Raw genomic sequence first — 18,099 nt, 5'->3', positions numbered from 1 at the left:
CCCCAGCAAAGCCATGCTGCTTTGGATCCAGCAAGTTGTGTGTTTCTAGATGATCAATGATCCTTCCTTTCAGGAGTGATTCCATTAACTTGACTACCACCGATGTTAGACTCACTGGCCTGTAATTGCCGGCTTCTACCTTGCTGCCCTTCTTGTGGATCGGTACAATATTAGCTGTCTGTCAGTCATGGGGGACTTTGTTAGAAGAGATTGATTAAAAAGATCAGTTACTGGTCCAACAACTAGACCTCAAAGTTCTCTGAGATCTCTGGGATGATCCATCAGGGCCCATTGATTTATTAATCTTTAACCGAGCCAGTTCCTCTGCTACCTCTGTCTCCAGAAATCCTAAAAATGATCCATCATTACTGGAACCAATATGATTTCTCAACTTATTATTGTTAGTATAATTTATTTCTGAGAAGACGGAACAAAAGTCATTGTTTAAGTGGTTTGCTACATCCAGGTCTCCCCCAACATAGGTGTTGTGCTCAGTTTTCATTTCAGTGATCCCATCGTATTTTTCAATCACTAATGTACCTAAAAAAGGTTTTATCTCCTTTCTTCATAGATTTAGCAATTTCCTCCTCTTTCTGTGCTTTGGCAGCGCTGATAATGTGTTTGGCCTCCTTTTGTCTATTTTTATACTCTTCTCTGTCAGCTCCACCTCCTGTTTCCTTGAATCTCCTATATGATGATTTCTTTTCCTTTACTATCCTACTTCTCTCTTTAGTGAACCATATTGGTTGTCTCTTCTGTTTATTCTTACTAACTTGCCTGACATATAATCTAGTTGCCTCCAGGATGGTAGACTCTAACAGTGCCCACTGATTACTTACTCCGGTCCTTTTACTCCAACCTTTCAACTCATTTTTTAGAAATTCGCCCATTTCATCGAAATTTGTCTTTATGAAATCTAAATCTTTTGTTTTTGTATATGATTTTTCAGTTCTTATTGTAATATCAAACCGAAGACATTGGTGATCGCTAGAACCCACATTTTCTCCCACCTCAATATTACACAGTCGATCCCCATTTGTCAGTACTAGGTCTAGAATATGATCACCTTGGGTTGGACTTTTTACTGTTTTAGAGAAACCCCATTCAGTGCTTCCATTACATCCCTGCTACTGCTTGTAATAACAGTTTGAGATTTCCAGTTAATGTCAGGCGTGGTGACGTCACCCATAATGAAAACCTCCCCCTTTATTGCCATTTGAGTTATCTCATCAATCAAGAAGTCCTCCTAATCTTCAGTCTGTCCTGGGGGTCTGCATATGACACCAATTCAAAGGGAAGATCCCTCTCTGGTTGGAAGGCAGACCCAGAGGGTTTCCAGTATTTCATTTGTTGTTTGAATTAATGTTCTCCTTATGCTATGTCTGACATATATGACAACTCCACCTCCCCCCCCCCTACTCTGTCTTTCCTGTATAGTGTATAGCCTGGTATAGTTCCCAGTCATCTGAATCCTTGAACCACGTCTCTGTAATTACAACAAGGTCCAAGTGGTCCCTAGACATAAGAGCTGTCAGCTCACAAATCTTGTTGCCTAAACTCGGAGCATTAGTGCAATGACATGACAAGCACTGCCATCTACTGCTTTATGTTTACCAGCAGAAACTGTAACTGAAGTGACCCCATCAGCCCCGTCCTGAGCAACACCAACCTCACATTTGTTTCAGCCTGCTGGGGACAGAAATGATCCTCAACAATGACATCTCTGCCCCCATTTCTCAGTTTAAATGCATGTCCAAAAACCTCCTAAATTCCATAGTAAGGAGCTGAGCGCCCTTGTGTGAGGGATGCAGACCATCTCTATTGTACAGCTCAATGTCAGACCACCTGATGGCATCATGACTAACAGAACCAAAACCTTCAGCTTTGCACCAATCCTTTCACCAAACATTGGACTCTGCTATACCAAGTACTTCCTCTTGTTGTCCATTATGGACAGGTAAGACCTCTTTGTATCACACAGAACTGTACAGGAGTCATGAAGAAATCTACCGACAATGACACAAGAAGGAGATCTCATCGTATGACCACAAGATCCTCGAGAATCCAGAATCCCATCACCATCCCCCCTCCTCCATCCCTGATCCCTACAAGACAGAAGACACAGAAGATTCTAGAAGTCACAGAAAAGATGATGGAGCTGCTGACAGGAGAGGTGAGCGGTGCCGGGACTTCTGGGGCATTCTCCAGTAACAGACAAGGGATGTGTCTGGATGGTGACTGTATCATTGTGTGTGTCAGGTTCCTATAAGGTGTCAGGGTGTCACTGTCTATTTCTCCATGGAGGAGTGGGAGTATTTAGAAGGACACAAGGATCTCTACAAGGACGTCATGATGGACAATCAGCCGCCCCTCACATCACCGGGTAAGAGGAGACTTTATTGTAAAGGAGAGAGCAGTACGGAGGATCCACCTAGATCCCCCATCATCTGATAAACACATAGAAACAATGGATTCAGTCTCAGGAGATGGGAGGCAGCGGTGTGGGACCTCTGCAACTTGTCTCATGTGGACATCTAGGCCTCCACTGATTGCTGAATACCAATATTATGAGTCCTGAGCCTTACACTGTATAATTTATATTGTACATTACATACTCCTGACCCCTGCACTATATACTCTATGTTGTACATTACATACTCCTGACCCCTGCACTATATACTCTATGTTGTACATTACATACTCCTGACACCTGCACTATATACTCTATGTTGTACATTACATACTCCTGACCCCTGCACTATATACTCTATGTTGTACATTACATACTCCTGACCCCTGCACTATATACTCTATGTTGTACATACAATACTCCTGACCCCTGCACTATATACTCTTATGTTGTACATTACATACTCCTGACCCCTGCACTATATACTCTATGTTGTACATTACATACTCCTGACCCCTGCACTATATACTCTATGTTGTACATTACATACTCCTGACCCCTGCACTATACACTCTTATGTTGTACATTACATACTCCTGACCCCTGCACTATACACTCTTATGTTGTACATTACATACTCCTGACCCCTGCACTATATACTCTATGTTGTACATTACATACTCCTGACCCCTGCACTGTATACTCTATGTTGTACATTACATACTCCTGACCCCTGCACTATATACTCTATGTTGTACATTACATACTCCTGACCCCTGCACTATATACTGTATGTTGTACATTACATACTCCTGACCCCTGCACTATATACTCTGTTGTACATTACATCCTCCTGACCCCTGCACTATATACACTCTGTTGTACATTACATAGTCCTGACCCCTGCACTATATACTCTGTTGTACATTACATCCTCCTGACCCCTGCACTATATACTCTATGTTGTACATTCCATAGTCCTGACCCCTGCACTATATACTCTATGTTGTACATTACATACTCCTGACCCCTGCACTATATACTCTATGTTGTACATTACATCCTCCTGACCCCTGCACTATATACTCTGTTGTACATTACATCCTCCTGACCCCTGCACTATATACTCTGTTGTACATTACATACTCCTGACTTCTGCTCTCCCCCTCCCCCCACTGCTATATATACACATAATATGGATTCTCTTTTGTTCCCCCCATTTCCTACCATCTGGACATTTTATATCGGATGATGTGATTGGAGCTCAGACTTTTACATGGTGATAATAACGTGATAACATCCTCCAACTTTGGACCCTTAAACAGAAAGTGATAATGAGGGAGGAGTCAATACCCCAATGATGGTGGTCTTCAGGATCAGTCCAGTCTTCATCTTGGTTGTTCTCCCCCCATCCTCACTCTCTGACCTCTGGTGGGGCTCAGCCCCGCTGTTCTTCATGACTAAATCATGGACTAAATAAGGAAGTGCAGTACTTCTTGTGTTGGGAAGATGGCGATAGAGAGGGTGGGGCCCCTCGTCCTATAATCCCCTCATCACTGTCCCTCCTATAAAAGACAGTTCTGGTTGTTTCCTCACTCTCTGACTAAGGTCCATGAATAAAGAAATGACCTGGTAGGAGATCAGAGGAGCCATTTCCTAGTTCCCTTGAGGGTGGAATTGTAAGCTCCTCAGAGACCAAGCTGCCTGATGTGGGCGGAGTCCTGGTTTGGGGGAACCAATCAGCTCCTGTCTAGTAATCCTCTTTGTCTTTGTATTTTAGTCCATGGCCGGGAGATGAGGAAAACCTCCAAGGATTGTCTCACTTTGTCTCCAGACTGGAAAGTAGAAGATGAGGACATCACACAGTATAGTCCAGGAGAAAACCCGGCTCCCTCCAATGTCCATCCGGCACCACCCAGTGTAGATGGACCATCAGATTCCTCGTATCCTGAGGAACCTCAGACTGTGAGGGACCGGGCCGGCCTTCCAACAGGGAAGAGGTTCTCCTGTACTGTGTGCGGGAAGGGTTTCCTTTATAAATCCAATTTTAATAGGCATAAAAGAACTCACACGGGGGAGAAGCCGTATTCCTGTCCTGAGTGCGGGAAATGTTTTTCACGGAAGTCCAATCTTTACACACATCAGAGATCTCACACAGGGGAGAAGCCATATTTTTGTACTGAGTGCGGGAAATGTTTTTCAGGTCATTCTAATCTTTTCAGACATCAGAGATCTCACACGGGGGTGAAGCCATATTCCTGTCCTGTGTGTGGGAAATGTTTTGTAGAAAAATCAACACTTATCATACATCAGAGGTCTCACACAGGGGAGAAGCCATATTCATGCCCTGAGTGTGGGAAATGTTTTTCGAAGAAGTCCGATCTTTACACACACCAGAGATCTCACACAGGGGAAAAACCATTTTCCTGTTCGGAGTGTGGGAAATGTTTTTCGAGGAAGTCCATTCTTTACATACATCAAAGATCGCACACGGGGGAGAAGCCGTATTCCTGTCCTGAGTGCGGGAAGGGTTTATGGTGGAAATCAGAGCTTATTGTGCATAAAAGATCTCACACGGGGGAGAAGCCGTATTCCTGTCCTGAATGCGGGAAATGTTTCTGTTCTAAATCCAAACTTAATAGACATAAAAGATCTCACACGGGGGAAAAGCCGTATTCCTGTCCTGAGTGTGGGAAATGTTTTGTAGAAAAATCAACACTTATCATACATCAGAGGTCTCACACAGGGGAGAAGCCGTATTCCTGCCCTGAGTGTGGGAAATGTTTTTCGAAGAAGTCCGATCTTTACACACATCAGAGATCTCACACAGGGGAAAATCCATTTTCCTGTCCTGAGTGCGGGAAATGTTATTCAAGGAAGACCCATCTTTCCAGACATCAGAGATCTCACACGGGGGAAAAGCCATTTTCCTGTCCTGAGTGTGGGAAATGTTTCCCTTCTAAATTCCGTCTTAATGAGCACAAAAGATTTCACACTGGTGAAAAACCATATTCCTGTCCTGAGTGCGGGAAATGTTTTTCACAAAAGTCTAATCTTAAAACACATCAGAGATCTCACACAGGGGAGAAGCCGTATTCCTGTTCTGAATGCGGGAAATGTTTTTCACTGAAGTCCAGTCTTTATACACATCAGAGATCTCACACAGGGGAGAAGCTACATTCCTGTTCTGAGTGCGGGAAATGTTTTTCAAAGAAGTCCAGTCTTTACAGACATCAAAGATCTCACACAGGGGAGAAGCCGTATTCCTGTCCGGAGTGCAAGAAATGTTTTTCAAGGAAGTTCAGTCTTTACATACATCAAAGATCTCATACAGGGGAAAAGCCATTTTCCTGTCCTGAGTGCGGGAAATGTTTCTCTTCTAAATTCAATCTTAATGAGCACAAAAGATTTCACACTGGTGAAAAATGATATTCCTGTCCTGAGTGCGGGAAATGTTTTTCACAAAAGTCTAATCTTAAAATACACCAGAGATCTCACACGGGAGAGAAGCCGTATTCCTGTCCTGAGTGCGGGAAATGTTTTTCACAGAATTCCAGTCTTTATACACATCAGAGATCTCACACAGGGAGAAGCCATATTCCTGTCCTGAGTGTGGGAAATGTTTTTCAGTGAAGTCCAATCTTTCCAAACATCAGAGATCTCACACAGGAGAGAAGCCACTTTGCTGTCCTGAGTGAGGGAAATGTTCCTCACTGAAGTCCTGTCTTCCTGTACATCAGGGGTCCCACACAACACTGGAGGTGTATTAGTGCCTTGAGTGCGGGAAATGTCTTCTAGATGAATGTTGCTGGACATCCCAGCTCTCATGTGGGGAAGAAGCACACCCTGATATACACCTCAGATATACTCCATGGCTGATCTTCATCATGGAAGAAACAGTTCATAAGGAGATCAGAGGCCCCCAAAGACATGGATGAAGTGTGGGACCGGGTTGGCCATTGATGGCAGGAGAAGAAGTTTTCAATGTATTTTCCATGAATGGAAGACATTCCAGCAGCTCAGATGTGATCCTAATAACATTGGTTCCCCCATTCACACAGGAGGAATGGACATGAACTCTCACTGAGGGAATTGCTATACAAACATTCTATGAATAGACTCCCAAATGTCAGGAGACGTTTCTATAAAGACGGGAAGTATGGAGCAGAGAAATGAATAGACCTCCCAGCAATGTTATTACCAGGCTGCAGCTAGGGGGAGCTCTAATGTCACCCCAGCAGAGTGATCCCATCTAGCCCACATTAACCCTCTCACTGCCAGAGCTGTTTCTGCATGATTTTGCACACATGGGAAATGCAGATTTTGGTCCTGAAGATGAGATAAACCCCCAAACATCTATTCTGTGACATCAGAGGCCCTGGAGAATAAAATGGTGGTGATTGTTAAGGTGTTCCCCGTACACAGATTCCCCTTCATATCCGCCTTTATTTCCTCCTTTCCCCCATTTTCTATGTTGGGATCTTTTCTACAATACTTTGTTATAATAATGGAACACGTTGTGTATTGTATTGTACACCAATAATAATGACTCCGCCCCCACATTCCAGACAAGGGATCTTCCTGACCAATCGGATTTCTTCCTTTACTGTTTCCTGATTTTTATGCTTCAATCTTGTTAAATGTAAAATTATAATAAAACATTTATTGAACAAAAACTATTGTGTGTGTCGGTGCAATGACGGCAAACTTCAATATAGAACATTGCTCCTCGGTGACACCTCACACCCTTCAATAACGGCGCAGAGTGCGGGGGTCAGCAGTATATCATATACAGCCCCCCATACAGAGTGCAGAGGGGGGCTGTAGTGTGCCCCCCCTCCTGATCCATACCAGACCACATGTCCACAACATGGGGGTCACCTTACCAGGGGGGATTCCCCCAGGCATAGCTCCTTGGCTGGTGGCTGTGGGGATCTGTGGGTGGGGGTCATATTGGATTCTGGAACCCCCTTTAATAATAAGGGGCCCCCATATACCGTTCCCCCATGTGAATGAGTATGGGGTATATAGTACCCGACAATAGCACCAGCCCAATGACAGCTCCCTGAACTGTCATCATCTACATAAGTGAAGGGACAGGGATGGTGGGACCTTATTACCCAAATGTGACCAGTGACCATATTTGGTCAGTGATGTCACTGCTATCCCCGCCCCCTTCCTTACATGTCAGGGATTCCCAATGACATCACTGATTCCTGGGGGTGTGGCCGCTGTACCCATCCATGTCTTCCTCAGGCACCAGTGACAGCGGGAAGCTGTTATATATAGAAGTGGTAGAAATGTCTCTTCTATATGTGATGATCGGCTCCTGCAAAACACGGGACCGGAACAGGCAAAGTTTGGTTTGTACTGTCGTCTCATCCCTACTCTCCGACAACTAAACCCAGAGATCATCCCAAGTGGTCATTGTATTTGTCCCTTACATTGGTGACCAATGGGAGAAGGACCCCTTATATCAGTGGTCAGTGTAGTGGTCCCTTACATTGGTGACCAATGGGAGAAGGACCCCCTTATATCAGTGGTCAATGTAGTGGTCCCTTACATTGGTGACCAATGGGAGAAGGACCCCTTATATCAGTGGTCAGTGTAGTGGTCCCTTACATTAGTGACCAATGGGAAAAGGACCCCCTTATATCAGTGGTCAGTGTAGTGGTCCCTTACATTGTTGACCAATGGGATAAGGACCCCTTATATCAGTGGTCAGTGCAATGGTCCCCTACATTGGTGACCGATGGGAGAAGAACCCCTTATATCAGTGGTCAGTGTAGTGGTCCCTTACTTTGGTGACCAATGGGAGAAGGACCCTCTTATATCAGTGGTCAGTGTAGTGGTCCCTTACTTTGGTGACCGATGGGAGAAGGACCCTCTTATATCAGTGGTCAGTGTAGTGGTCCCTTACTTTGGTGACTGATGGGAGAAGGACCCCTTATATCAGTGGTCAGTGTAGTGATCCCTTACATTGGTGACCAATGGGAGAAGGACCCCTTATATCAGTGGTCAGTGTAGTGATCCCTTACATTGGTGACCAATGGGAGAAGGACCCCTTATATCAGTGGTCAGTCTAGTGGTCCCTTACATTGGTGACCAATGGGAGAAGGACCCTCTTATATCAGTGGTCAGTGTAGTGGTCCCTTACATTGGTGACCAATGGGAGAAGGACCCCCTTATATCAGTGGTCAGTGTAGTGGTCCCTTACATTGGTGACCAATGGGAGAAGGACCCCCTTATATCAGTGGTCAGTGTAGTGGTCCCTTACATTGGTGACCAATGGGAGAAGGACCCCTTATATCAGTGGTCAGTGTAGTGATCCCTTACATTGGTGACCAATGGGAGAAGGACCCCCTTATATCAGTGGTCAGTCTAGTGGTCCCTTACATTGGTGACCAATGGGAGAAGGACCCTCTTATATCAGTGGTCAGTGTAGTGGTCCCTTACATTGGTGACCAATGGGAGAAGGACCCCCTTATATCAGTGGTCAGTGTAGTGGTCCCTTACATTGGTGACCAATGGGAGAAGGACCCCCTTATATCAGTGGTCAGTGTAGTGGTCCCTTACATTGGTGACCAATGGGAGAAGGACCCCTTATGTCAGTGGTCAGTGTAGTGGTCCCTTACTTTGGTGACCAATGGGAGAAGGACCCTCTTATATCAGTGGTCAGTGTAGTGGTCCCTTACTTTGGTGACCGATGGAGAAGGACCCTCTTATATCAGTGGTCAGTGTAGTGGTCCCTTACTTTTGTGACCAATGGGAGAAGGACCCCATATCAGTGGTCAGTGGAGTGATCCCTTACATTGGTGACCAATGGGAGAAGGACCCCTTATATCAGTGGTCAGTGTAGTGGTCCCTTACATTAGTGACCAATGGGAAAATGATTCCCTTACATCAGTTGTCAGCATAGTGGTCCCTTACATTGGTGACCAATGGGAGAAGGACCCCTTATATAAGTGGTCAGTGCAATGGTCCCCTACATTGGTGACCAATGGGAGAAGGACCCCTTATGTCAGTGGCCAGTGTAGTGGTCCCTTACTTTGGTGACCAATGGGAGAAGGACCCTTTTATATAAGTGGTCAGTGTAGTGGTCCCTTACTTTGGTGACCAATGGGAGAAGGATCCCCTTATATCAGTGGTCAGTGTAGTGGTCCCTTACATTGGTGACCAATGGGAGAAGGACCCCTTATATCAGTGGTCAGTGTTGTGGTCCCTTACATTAGTGACCAATGGGAAAAGGATTCCCTTACATCAGTTGTCAGCATAGTGGTCCCTTACATTGGTGACCAATGGGAGAAGGACCCCTTATATCAGTGGTCAATGCAATGGTCCCCTACATTGGTGACCAATGGGAGAAGGACCCCTTATGTCAGTGGTCAGTGTAGTGGTCCCTTACTTTGGTGACCAATGGGAGAAGGACCCTCTTATATCAGTGATCAGTGTAGTGGTCCCTTACATTGGTGACCGATGGGAGAAGGACCCTCTTATATCAGTGGTCAGTGTAGTGGTCCCTTACTTTGGTGACCAATGGGAGAAGGACCCTCTTATATCAGTGGTCAGTGTAGTGGTCCCTTACTTTGGTGACCAATGGGAGAAGGACCCTCTTATATCAGTGGTCAGTGTAGTGGTCCCTTACTTTGGTGACCAATGGGAGAAGGACCCTTTTATATCAGTGGTCAGTGTAGTGGTCCCTTACTTTGGTGACCGATGGGAGAAGGACCCTCTTATATCAGTGGTCAGTGTAGTGGTCCCTTACTTTGGTGACCGATGGGAGAAGGATCCCCCTTACATCAGAGGTTAAACTATTGGTTCTTTACATTAGGGACCAATGGGAGAATTCCCTTCTATCAGTGGTCAGAGCAGTGGTCCCTTACATTTGTGACTGATTGGAGAATTTCTGACTGATTGGAAGACCTCAGTTATGAGGAATGACTACAAACATGAAATGTATTCTCCTTGGAGACGAGATGCTTCAGAGGAGATATGATAATGATATAGAAATATATTTGTAATGTAAATGTGGGAGTCGGGTAGTCCTGCCAGTAGCTGAGATGTGACGTGATCTGTAGAAGGATGTGACTGTAGATCTAGTTTCATTCCGTGTTATTAGAGATACAGTATTCAGTAATCAGTCAGAGACATATGGTCACCAATTAGCATGTGAAAGGACAGAGCAGCTTCTAGGCCAGGAGAGACACCGAGATGCCAATAGAACTCATCCATGTAGACATGGATTTCTCACCTTCCTGAACCTGAAACAAGAGCTGTAGCCTGATCAGGAGAAGGCTCCAAAATGTCTGCCAGCTCTGATTTATACCAACAGATCAGAGGAATATATTTCATCTCTCATAAAAGCTAAAATATTAGCTGCAGAGAGATGGAAATACTTCCTTCTGATTGGACACATTTTAGGCTCCATGTCCTTATAAAACTGAATATGTATCCTCTGTAGAATCCCGGGGAAACACACAAAAATGGCACCTGATTGTGACAGCTGAACAGTGATTGGTACTGTCACGATCGGACTGATGCGCTGGTGTCAAAAATACTATCTCTGACCCAACGATCAGAGTCATTCCTGGCCCATTGGATCCAGGTCACTTCAGAACACAGAACGCCCTGTAGGCTGATACAGAAACATCCCCCAGGGTTGATTGGACAAGGGCTAAAGTCCCACCCACATTCAAATTTCAATAAATTGAGGAGCCTGAGATATGGACGGGGTGATTCCTATGGAATCAGTACAATTGGGGAATTGCAGACAATTCTGACATGCTTCTGTCACAGGATAAACCTCGATAAAGTTTATTTCTGTTTTTATCCCTTTTATTTTCCTAGTGAATAGCCAACTCTGTGGGTCTTCTTGTCTTTTTTGTAATTCCTTTTCTTTGTATATATTTTATGCACCGCTCACTTCCAGGATAATAAATCATAAAATTAATAAGTGACTTCTGTGCACTAAGCTCGGGCTCATATCTCCAGAGAGATTGTTGTATTGTAGTGTCTATGTGCTCGGTCTAAGTTCATTGAAAATCTGTATGCAATTGTACTGTGTGTTGGCAGATTGCATGCAGATTGTAAAGTAGCAGATCTGCTAAACGGAGATCTGTTTGTGTGTGGTGGCCCAGCAGACCAGTCTGTGGACAAACTGTTGGGTGGTGGCAAGCTACTGTGTGTGGTGTGTCTGGTGTGGGGGAGTGTGGACAGTGGAAGAGTGATTAACACCGGGGTTCTAGCTTGTAGGATAGCTGGAGGAATCCTAGACGGGTGTACCATGTGCTAGATTGCTCCTCAGAGCCGTGAGCGTGTGTTCCATGACAGTGTCATATTAATCTGGTGGTGTGCACTTCTGGGGCCTGGAGTGTTCTGATTGGACCACCAGTACCTGTCGTATTAATCTGGTGGTGTGCACTTCTGGGGCCTGGAGTGTTCTGATTGGACCACCAGTACCTGTGTGGTATTAATCTGGTGGTGTAAACTGCTCTGGCCTGGAGTGTCCTGATTGGACCACTGGTACCTGTTTCATATTAATCTGGAGGTGTGCACTACCGGGGCATGGAGAGTTCTGATTGGATCACAGGTACCTGTGTCATATTAATCTGGTGGTGTGCACTGCTGAGACCTGGAGTGTTCTGATTGGACCACCAGTACCCGTGTCGTATTAATCTGGTGGTGTGCACTTCTGGGGCCTGGAGTGTTCTGATTGGACCACCAGTATACGTGTCGTATTAATCTGGTGGTGTGCACTTCTGGGGCCTGAAGTGTTCTGATTGGACCACCAGTACCTGTGTTGTATTAATTTGGTGGTGTAAACTGCTCTGGCCTGGAGTGTCCTGATTGGACCACTGGTACCTGGTTCATATTAATCTGGAGGTGTGCACTACTAGGGCATGGAGAGTTCTGATTGGATCACAGGTACCTGTGTCATATTAATCTGGTGGTGTGAACTGCTGAGACCTGGAGTGTTCTGATTGGACCACCGGTACCTGTGTCATATTAATCTGGTGGTGTGCACTGTTGGGACCTGGAGTGTTCTGATTGGACCACCATATTAATCTGGGGGCCGTGCGTTCCATCAGTGGAATGATTCTGGAAGGATGAGCTCCAGCTATGTATATGGGTGATGTCCAGGGGTGGTTATCATGCTTCCATGATCCTAAATGCTGAGCATGCCCAGTGCACTCCCTTCCCTATCAACACTGAGCTCAGCCGCTGCTCCTATAGAAGAAAGCACACATGTATGTGCGACATTTGAACACGGATATGAGATCAGTCCTGTGTTGCTGGATATAATATAGACAGTGTGGGAATTTCCCATCTGGAATGGCCTACAGGTATGGCGGCTACATGAAGCAGCATTTTATAAAACTGCACAGAGTATGTCATCTACATGGACCCCTTGTCTGCTCAGAGTATTCTACCCAAAAAGCAAGTGCATCTTTAACCCCTTCCTGATACGGCATATACTCGGCCACAAGAAACTGGGTCATAACCACCTGCCCTCCGGAACATTTTATCCCCTTCCTGACCAGGCCATTTTTTGCTATACTGCACTGCGCTACATTAAAGGGTAATTGCGCACTAATGCAATGCAGTACCCAAACAAAATTCATATAATTTTTTTCCCACAAATAGAGCTTTCTTTTGGCGGTATTTGATCACCTCTGGGTTTTTAATGTTTTGTGATATAAACAAATAAATACCAAAAATTTAGAAAAATTATATTTTCTACTTTCTGTTATAAAAAAATCCAATACATTTAAATGTCTTCATAAATTAAGATTAAAGTGTATTATGCTGGATGGTAAAAGAAAAAATCTGAGTAAGTGTATATTGGTTTCTGTAAAAGTTATAGAGTCTACAAACTATGGTACATATACCGGAATTTATGCAACTTTTACTTTCTGACTATCAGGTGCTAAAATGCCAGGGCAGTATAAACTCCCCCCAAACAACCCCTTTTTGGAAAGACACCCCAAGGAATTTGCTGAGATGCCTGTTGAGTCCATGAAAGATTTTATTTTTTGTCACAAGTGTTTTTTAAAAATTACGAAATCCTTTTTTTTTTGTTTACACAAAATTGTCATTTTAATAAGATCTTTCTCACACATGCCTTGGTTGTATGTGAAATTACACCCCAAAGCACATTCTGCTACTTCTGAGCATGGTTTTCAAGAGCTGGAATTTTCTCATGTCACTTCCTCCCTACCTATCACAGTTTTGGAGGCCCTGAAATGCCAGGATAGTAGAAGCACCCCCCAAAAGACCCATTTTTGGAAAGTAAACACCCCAAGGTATTTGCTGAGAGGCATGAAGATTTTATTTTTTGCCACAGGTTTTTGAGAAATTACAAAAAAAAAAAAATTATATATATATATATATATATATATATATATATATATACGCACACACACAGTTGTGTTCAAAATAATAGCAGTCAGACATCACTAACCGGATAAATCGCTGTTTTTGGTGGAAATGATATTTCTACATGGCAAATAATTTCCTAGCAGGTGTAGTAAAGTAATAGAAATCCAACAGACCCAACAGTCATGACATGCATGCTGCTGATTCTGTGTCATTGAATCACTCATTGAAAGGGGCGTGTTCAACATAATAGCAGTGTGGAGTTCTATTAGTGAGGTCATTCATTCTTTGAAAAACAGGTGGCAATTATTGCCCTTATTTAAGGAAGGAAGGCAGCAAATGTTGTACATGCTGGTTACAGTGCATTTCTCTCTGACATTCTGAGGAAAATGGGTAGTTCCAGACATTGTTCAGAAGAACAGAGTACCTGTCAGGGCTCCAGGGTATGACCAGAGGTATGTGAACTGACGCAGGGAAACGCAGGCTTCAGATAAGTTATAAACAATGTAATTTATTAACACTAACAATACATAAACGCAGTGCAATACTAAAACATAAACACAGTGCAAACAAACCAAACCACCCACAGATAACAATACATACAATGCAAGCGTCGTCAGGCAGGCCGGGTCAATAACAATCGGGCAGGTAGGAACAGGAGGAGCAGGCAGAGAGTAGTCAGGTCACGAGCCGGGTACAGCAACTAATGGGCAGGTAGGTACAGGGGGTCAAGCAGAGAATGGTCGGGGTCACAAGCCAGGGATCAAACAGGAGAGGTCAGCAGAGGTCCAGATCAGGCAGGGTCAGCAACGAATCAGTCAGACAGAGACAGGAACAGGGATGCAGGTAACAAGATACAGGGGCCCATAGGAAAGCACACACCAAGGCACAGACTGCAGGTCTGGCCATCCCTTAAATACACCTGCATAATCAGCTTCAGGTGTTTGGCTGACTACAGGGTTGAGTCTCTGATTGCTGAGAGCACCCGCTGGCCAGCCCTGGTACTGCAGCCCACAAGGCAGGTGAGTCCCACCATTACTGGCAAGTCCATTCCTAACAGTACCTTGATTAAAAAGTTGATTGGAGAGGGGAAAACATATAAAGAAGTGCAGAAAATGATCGGCTGCTCAGCTAAAATGATCGCAAATGCTTTAAAATTGCAACCAAAACCTGAAAGACGTGGAAGAAAGCGAAAAACTACCATTAGAATGGATAGAAGAATAGCCAAAATGGGGCAGACTCAGCCAACAATCAGCTCCAGGAAGATCAAAGAAGGTGTAAAGTTCCCTGGGAGGACTGTTACAATTAGAAGACCCCTATGTGAAGCCAAGCTATCTGCAAGAAGCCCCCGCAAAGTCCCACTGTTGGGAAAAAGATGTGCTGAAGAGGTTAAAATTTGCCAAAGAGCACATTGACTGGCCTAAAGAGAAATGGCGCAACATTTTGTGGACTGATGAAAGTAAGATTGTTCTTTTTTGGGTCTAGTGGGCGGAGACAGTTTGTCAGACGACCCCCAAACACAGAATCCAAGCCACAGTACACTGTGAAGACCGTGAAGCATGGCGGTGCAAGCATCATGATATGGGGATGTTTCTCATACTACGGTGTTGGGCCTATTTATCGCATACCAGGGATCATGGATCAGTTTGAATCCATCAGAATACTTGTAGAGGTCATGCTGCCTTATGCTGAGGAGGAAATGCCCTTGAAATGGGTGTTCCAACAAGACAACGACCCCAAACACACCAGTAAACGTGCAACATCTTGGTTCCAGACCAACAAGATTGACGTTATGGAGTGGCCAGCCCAATTCCCGGATCTTCATCCAATAGAAAACTTGTGGGGTGACATCAAAAATGCAGTTTCTGAGGCCAAACCAAGAAATAGAGAAGAACTGTGGAATGTGGTCCAATCATCCTGGGCTGGAATACCTGATCACAGGGGCCAGAAGTTGGGGGACTCCATGCAACACAGATGTACAGCAGTTCTCAGAAACAGTGCGACTACAACCAAATATTCATGAAGTCATTCAAAGGAAAGCAAAATCTCCAAACATTTCTCAGTTTATATAGTGAATGTTTGAGTTTGTAAAGAAGAATACGAACACTGATTTTTTTTTAACCATCTAATATTCACTTTTCTTCCATTTTTTTAGAGGAACAACACAAATTTTATCTATTTTTCTTCATGTTGTGATTTGGAATAGAATGTGTCGTGTTCCCAATGCATTTGTGTGGATGGAAATAAAAGCTATTAGAAGGATTTTCAGCTTTATTCACTTTTTTAAACACACTGCTATTATTTTGAACACAACTGTATATATATTTATTTTTTTAGAAGAAAAAATAGAAAAACTATTAATATTGAAATAAAAAAATAAATACATTTTATATATATATATATATATATATATATATATATATACACACACATACAGTGAGGAACAGAAGTATTTGAACCCCCTGCGATTTTGCAAGTTCTCCCACTTAGAAATCATGGAGGGGTCTGACATTCACATTGGAGGGACATTCCCACTCTCCACTCTGAGAGACAGAATTCAGGAAATCCCATTGTATGATTTGTAAAGAATGTATTTGTCTTGCTCTGCTGAAAAGAAGTATTTGAACCCCTGAGAAGATCCGTGTTAATATTTGGTACAGAAGCCTTTGTTTGCAATTACAGAGGTCAGACGTTTCCTGTAGTCCTTGGCCAGGTTTGCACTACAACAGGGATTTTGGCCCACTCTTCCACACAGATCTCCTGTAGATCTGTCAGGTTTCGGGGCTGTCGCTGAGCAACACGGAGTTTCAGCTCCCTCCAAAGATGTTCTATTGGATTTAGGTCTGAAGACTGACTAGGCCACTCCAGAACCTTGATATGCTTCTTACGGAGCCACTCCTTGGTTCTCCTGGCTGTGTGCTTCGGGTCGTTGTCATGTTGGAAGACCCAGCCACGACCCATCTTCAATGCTCTGAATGAGGGAAGGAGGTTGTTGCTTAAAATCTCACAATAAATGGCCCCATTCATCCTCTCAATAGAGTGCAGTCGTCCTGTCCCCTTCGCAGAAAAGCACCCCCAAAGCATGATGTTACCACCCCCATGCTTCACAGTAGGGATGGTGTTCTTGGGATGCAACTCATCCTTCTTTTTCCTCCAAACACGACGAGTGAAGTTTAGACCAAAAAGTTCTACTTTAGTCTCATCTGACCACATGACTTTCTCCCATGCCTCCTCTGGATCATCCAGATGGTCATTGGCAACCTTCAGACAGGCCTGGACATGTGATGACTTGAGCAGGGGGACCTTCAGACGGGCCTGGACATGTGATGACTTGAGCAGGGGAACCTTCCGTGCAATGCATGATTGGAAACCATGACGGCGCAGTGTTCTACCGACAGTGACCTTTGAAACTGTGGTCCCAGCTCTCTTCATGTCATTGACCAGCTCCTCCCTTGTAGTTCTGGGCTGATTCCTCACCTTTCTTATCATCAGTGATACCCCACGAGGTGACATCTTGCATGGAGCCCCAGTCCGAGGGAGACTGACAGTCATCTTTTGCCTCTTTCATTTTCTAACAATTGCTCCAACAGTTGAGCTATTTTCACCAAGCTGCTTGGAAATTACCCCATAGCCCTTTCCAACCCTGTGGAGGTCCACAATTTTGTCTCTGGTGTCTTTTGACAGCTCTTTGATCTTGCCCATGGTAGTAGTTGGCGTCTGACTGACTGTGGGGTGGACAGGTGTCTTTAAAGAGCTCAGACAGGTGCTACTAAGTTAGATGAATGAGTGGAGTAGAGGTGGACTTTATAAAGGCGCAGTAACAGGTCTTTGAGAGCCAGAATTCTTGCTGTTTCTTATATGTTCAAATACTTCTGTTCAGCCGTGCGAGACAAATACATTCTTTACAAATCATACAATTCCTGAATTTTTTTTTAATTCTGTCTCACAGAGTGGGAATGCACCTACAATGTGAATGTCAGACCCCTCCATGATTTTAAGTGGGAGAACTTGCAAAATTGCAGGGTGTTCAAATACTTCTTCTCCTCACTGTATGTATAAATATATATAAAAAAAAATCACACAAAAAATTAAATATATTTTTAAGCTTGAATCAAACAAAGTCATTCAAAAAATCAAATTCAATCAATAGTGTTCATTCAGTGAACCCTCCTTTGGATAATGAAAAATATATGCATCTGTCATCAATTCCCATGCAGAGACATCCTCCACCATGTATCTGCTCACCATCCTCCACCGTGTATCTGCTCACCATCCTCCGCCGTGTATCTGCTCACCATCCTCCACCATGTATC

General features: G+C 44.1%; 1 protein-coding gene across 1 annotated transcript in view; it reads left to right on the top strand.

The window, feature by feature from the left end:
* The first annotated feature begins 4,146 nt into the window (after nucleotides 1-4,146).
* LOC149450631 (uncharacterized) overlaps nucleotides 4,147-18,099 on the top strand; it is a 66,251-nt gene continuing 52,298 nt past the window's right edge. Inside the window, 1 exon segment of the mRNA XM_089691692.1 lies at nucleotides 4,147-5,922. Coding sequence (XP_089547818.1) covers nucleotides 4,205-5,922 — 1,718 coding nt within the window. The 5' untranslated portion in view covers nucleotides 4,147-4,204.

The sequence above is a fragment of the Staurois parvus genome, unplaced genomic scaffold (assembly GCF_062004578.1).
Source record: "Staurois parvus isolate SC_StPar_1 unplaced genomic scaffold, SC_StPar_1.0 ptg000569l, whole genome shotgun sequence".
NCBI classification, from domain to species: Eukaryota; Metazoa; Chordata; class Amphibia; order Anura; family Ranidae; genus Staurois; species Staurois parvus.
The sequence above is the reverse complement of the archived record's forward strand: the minus strand, read 5'-3'. Positions and strand labels throughout refer to the sequence as shown.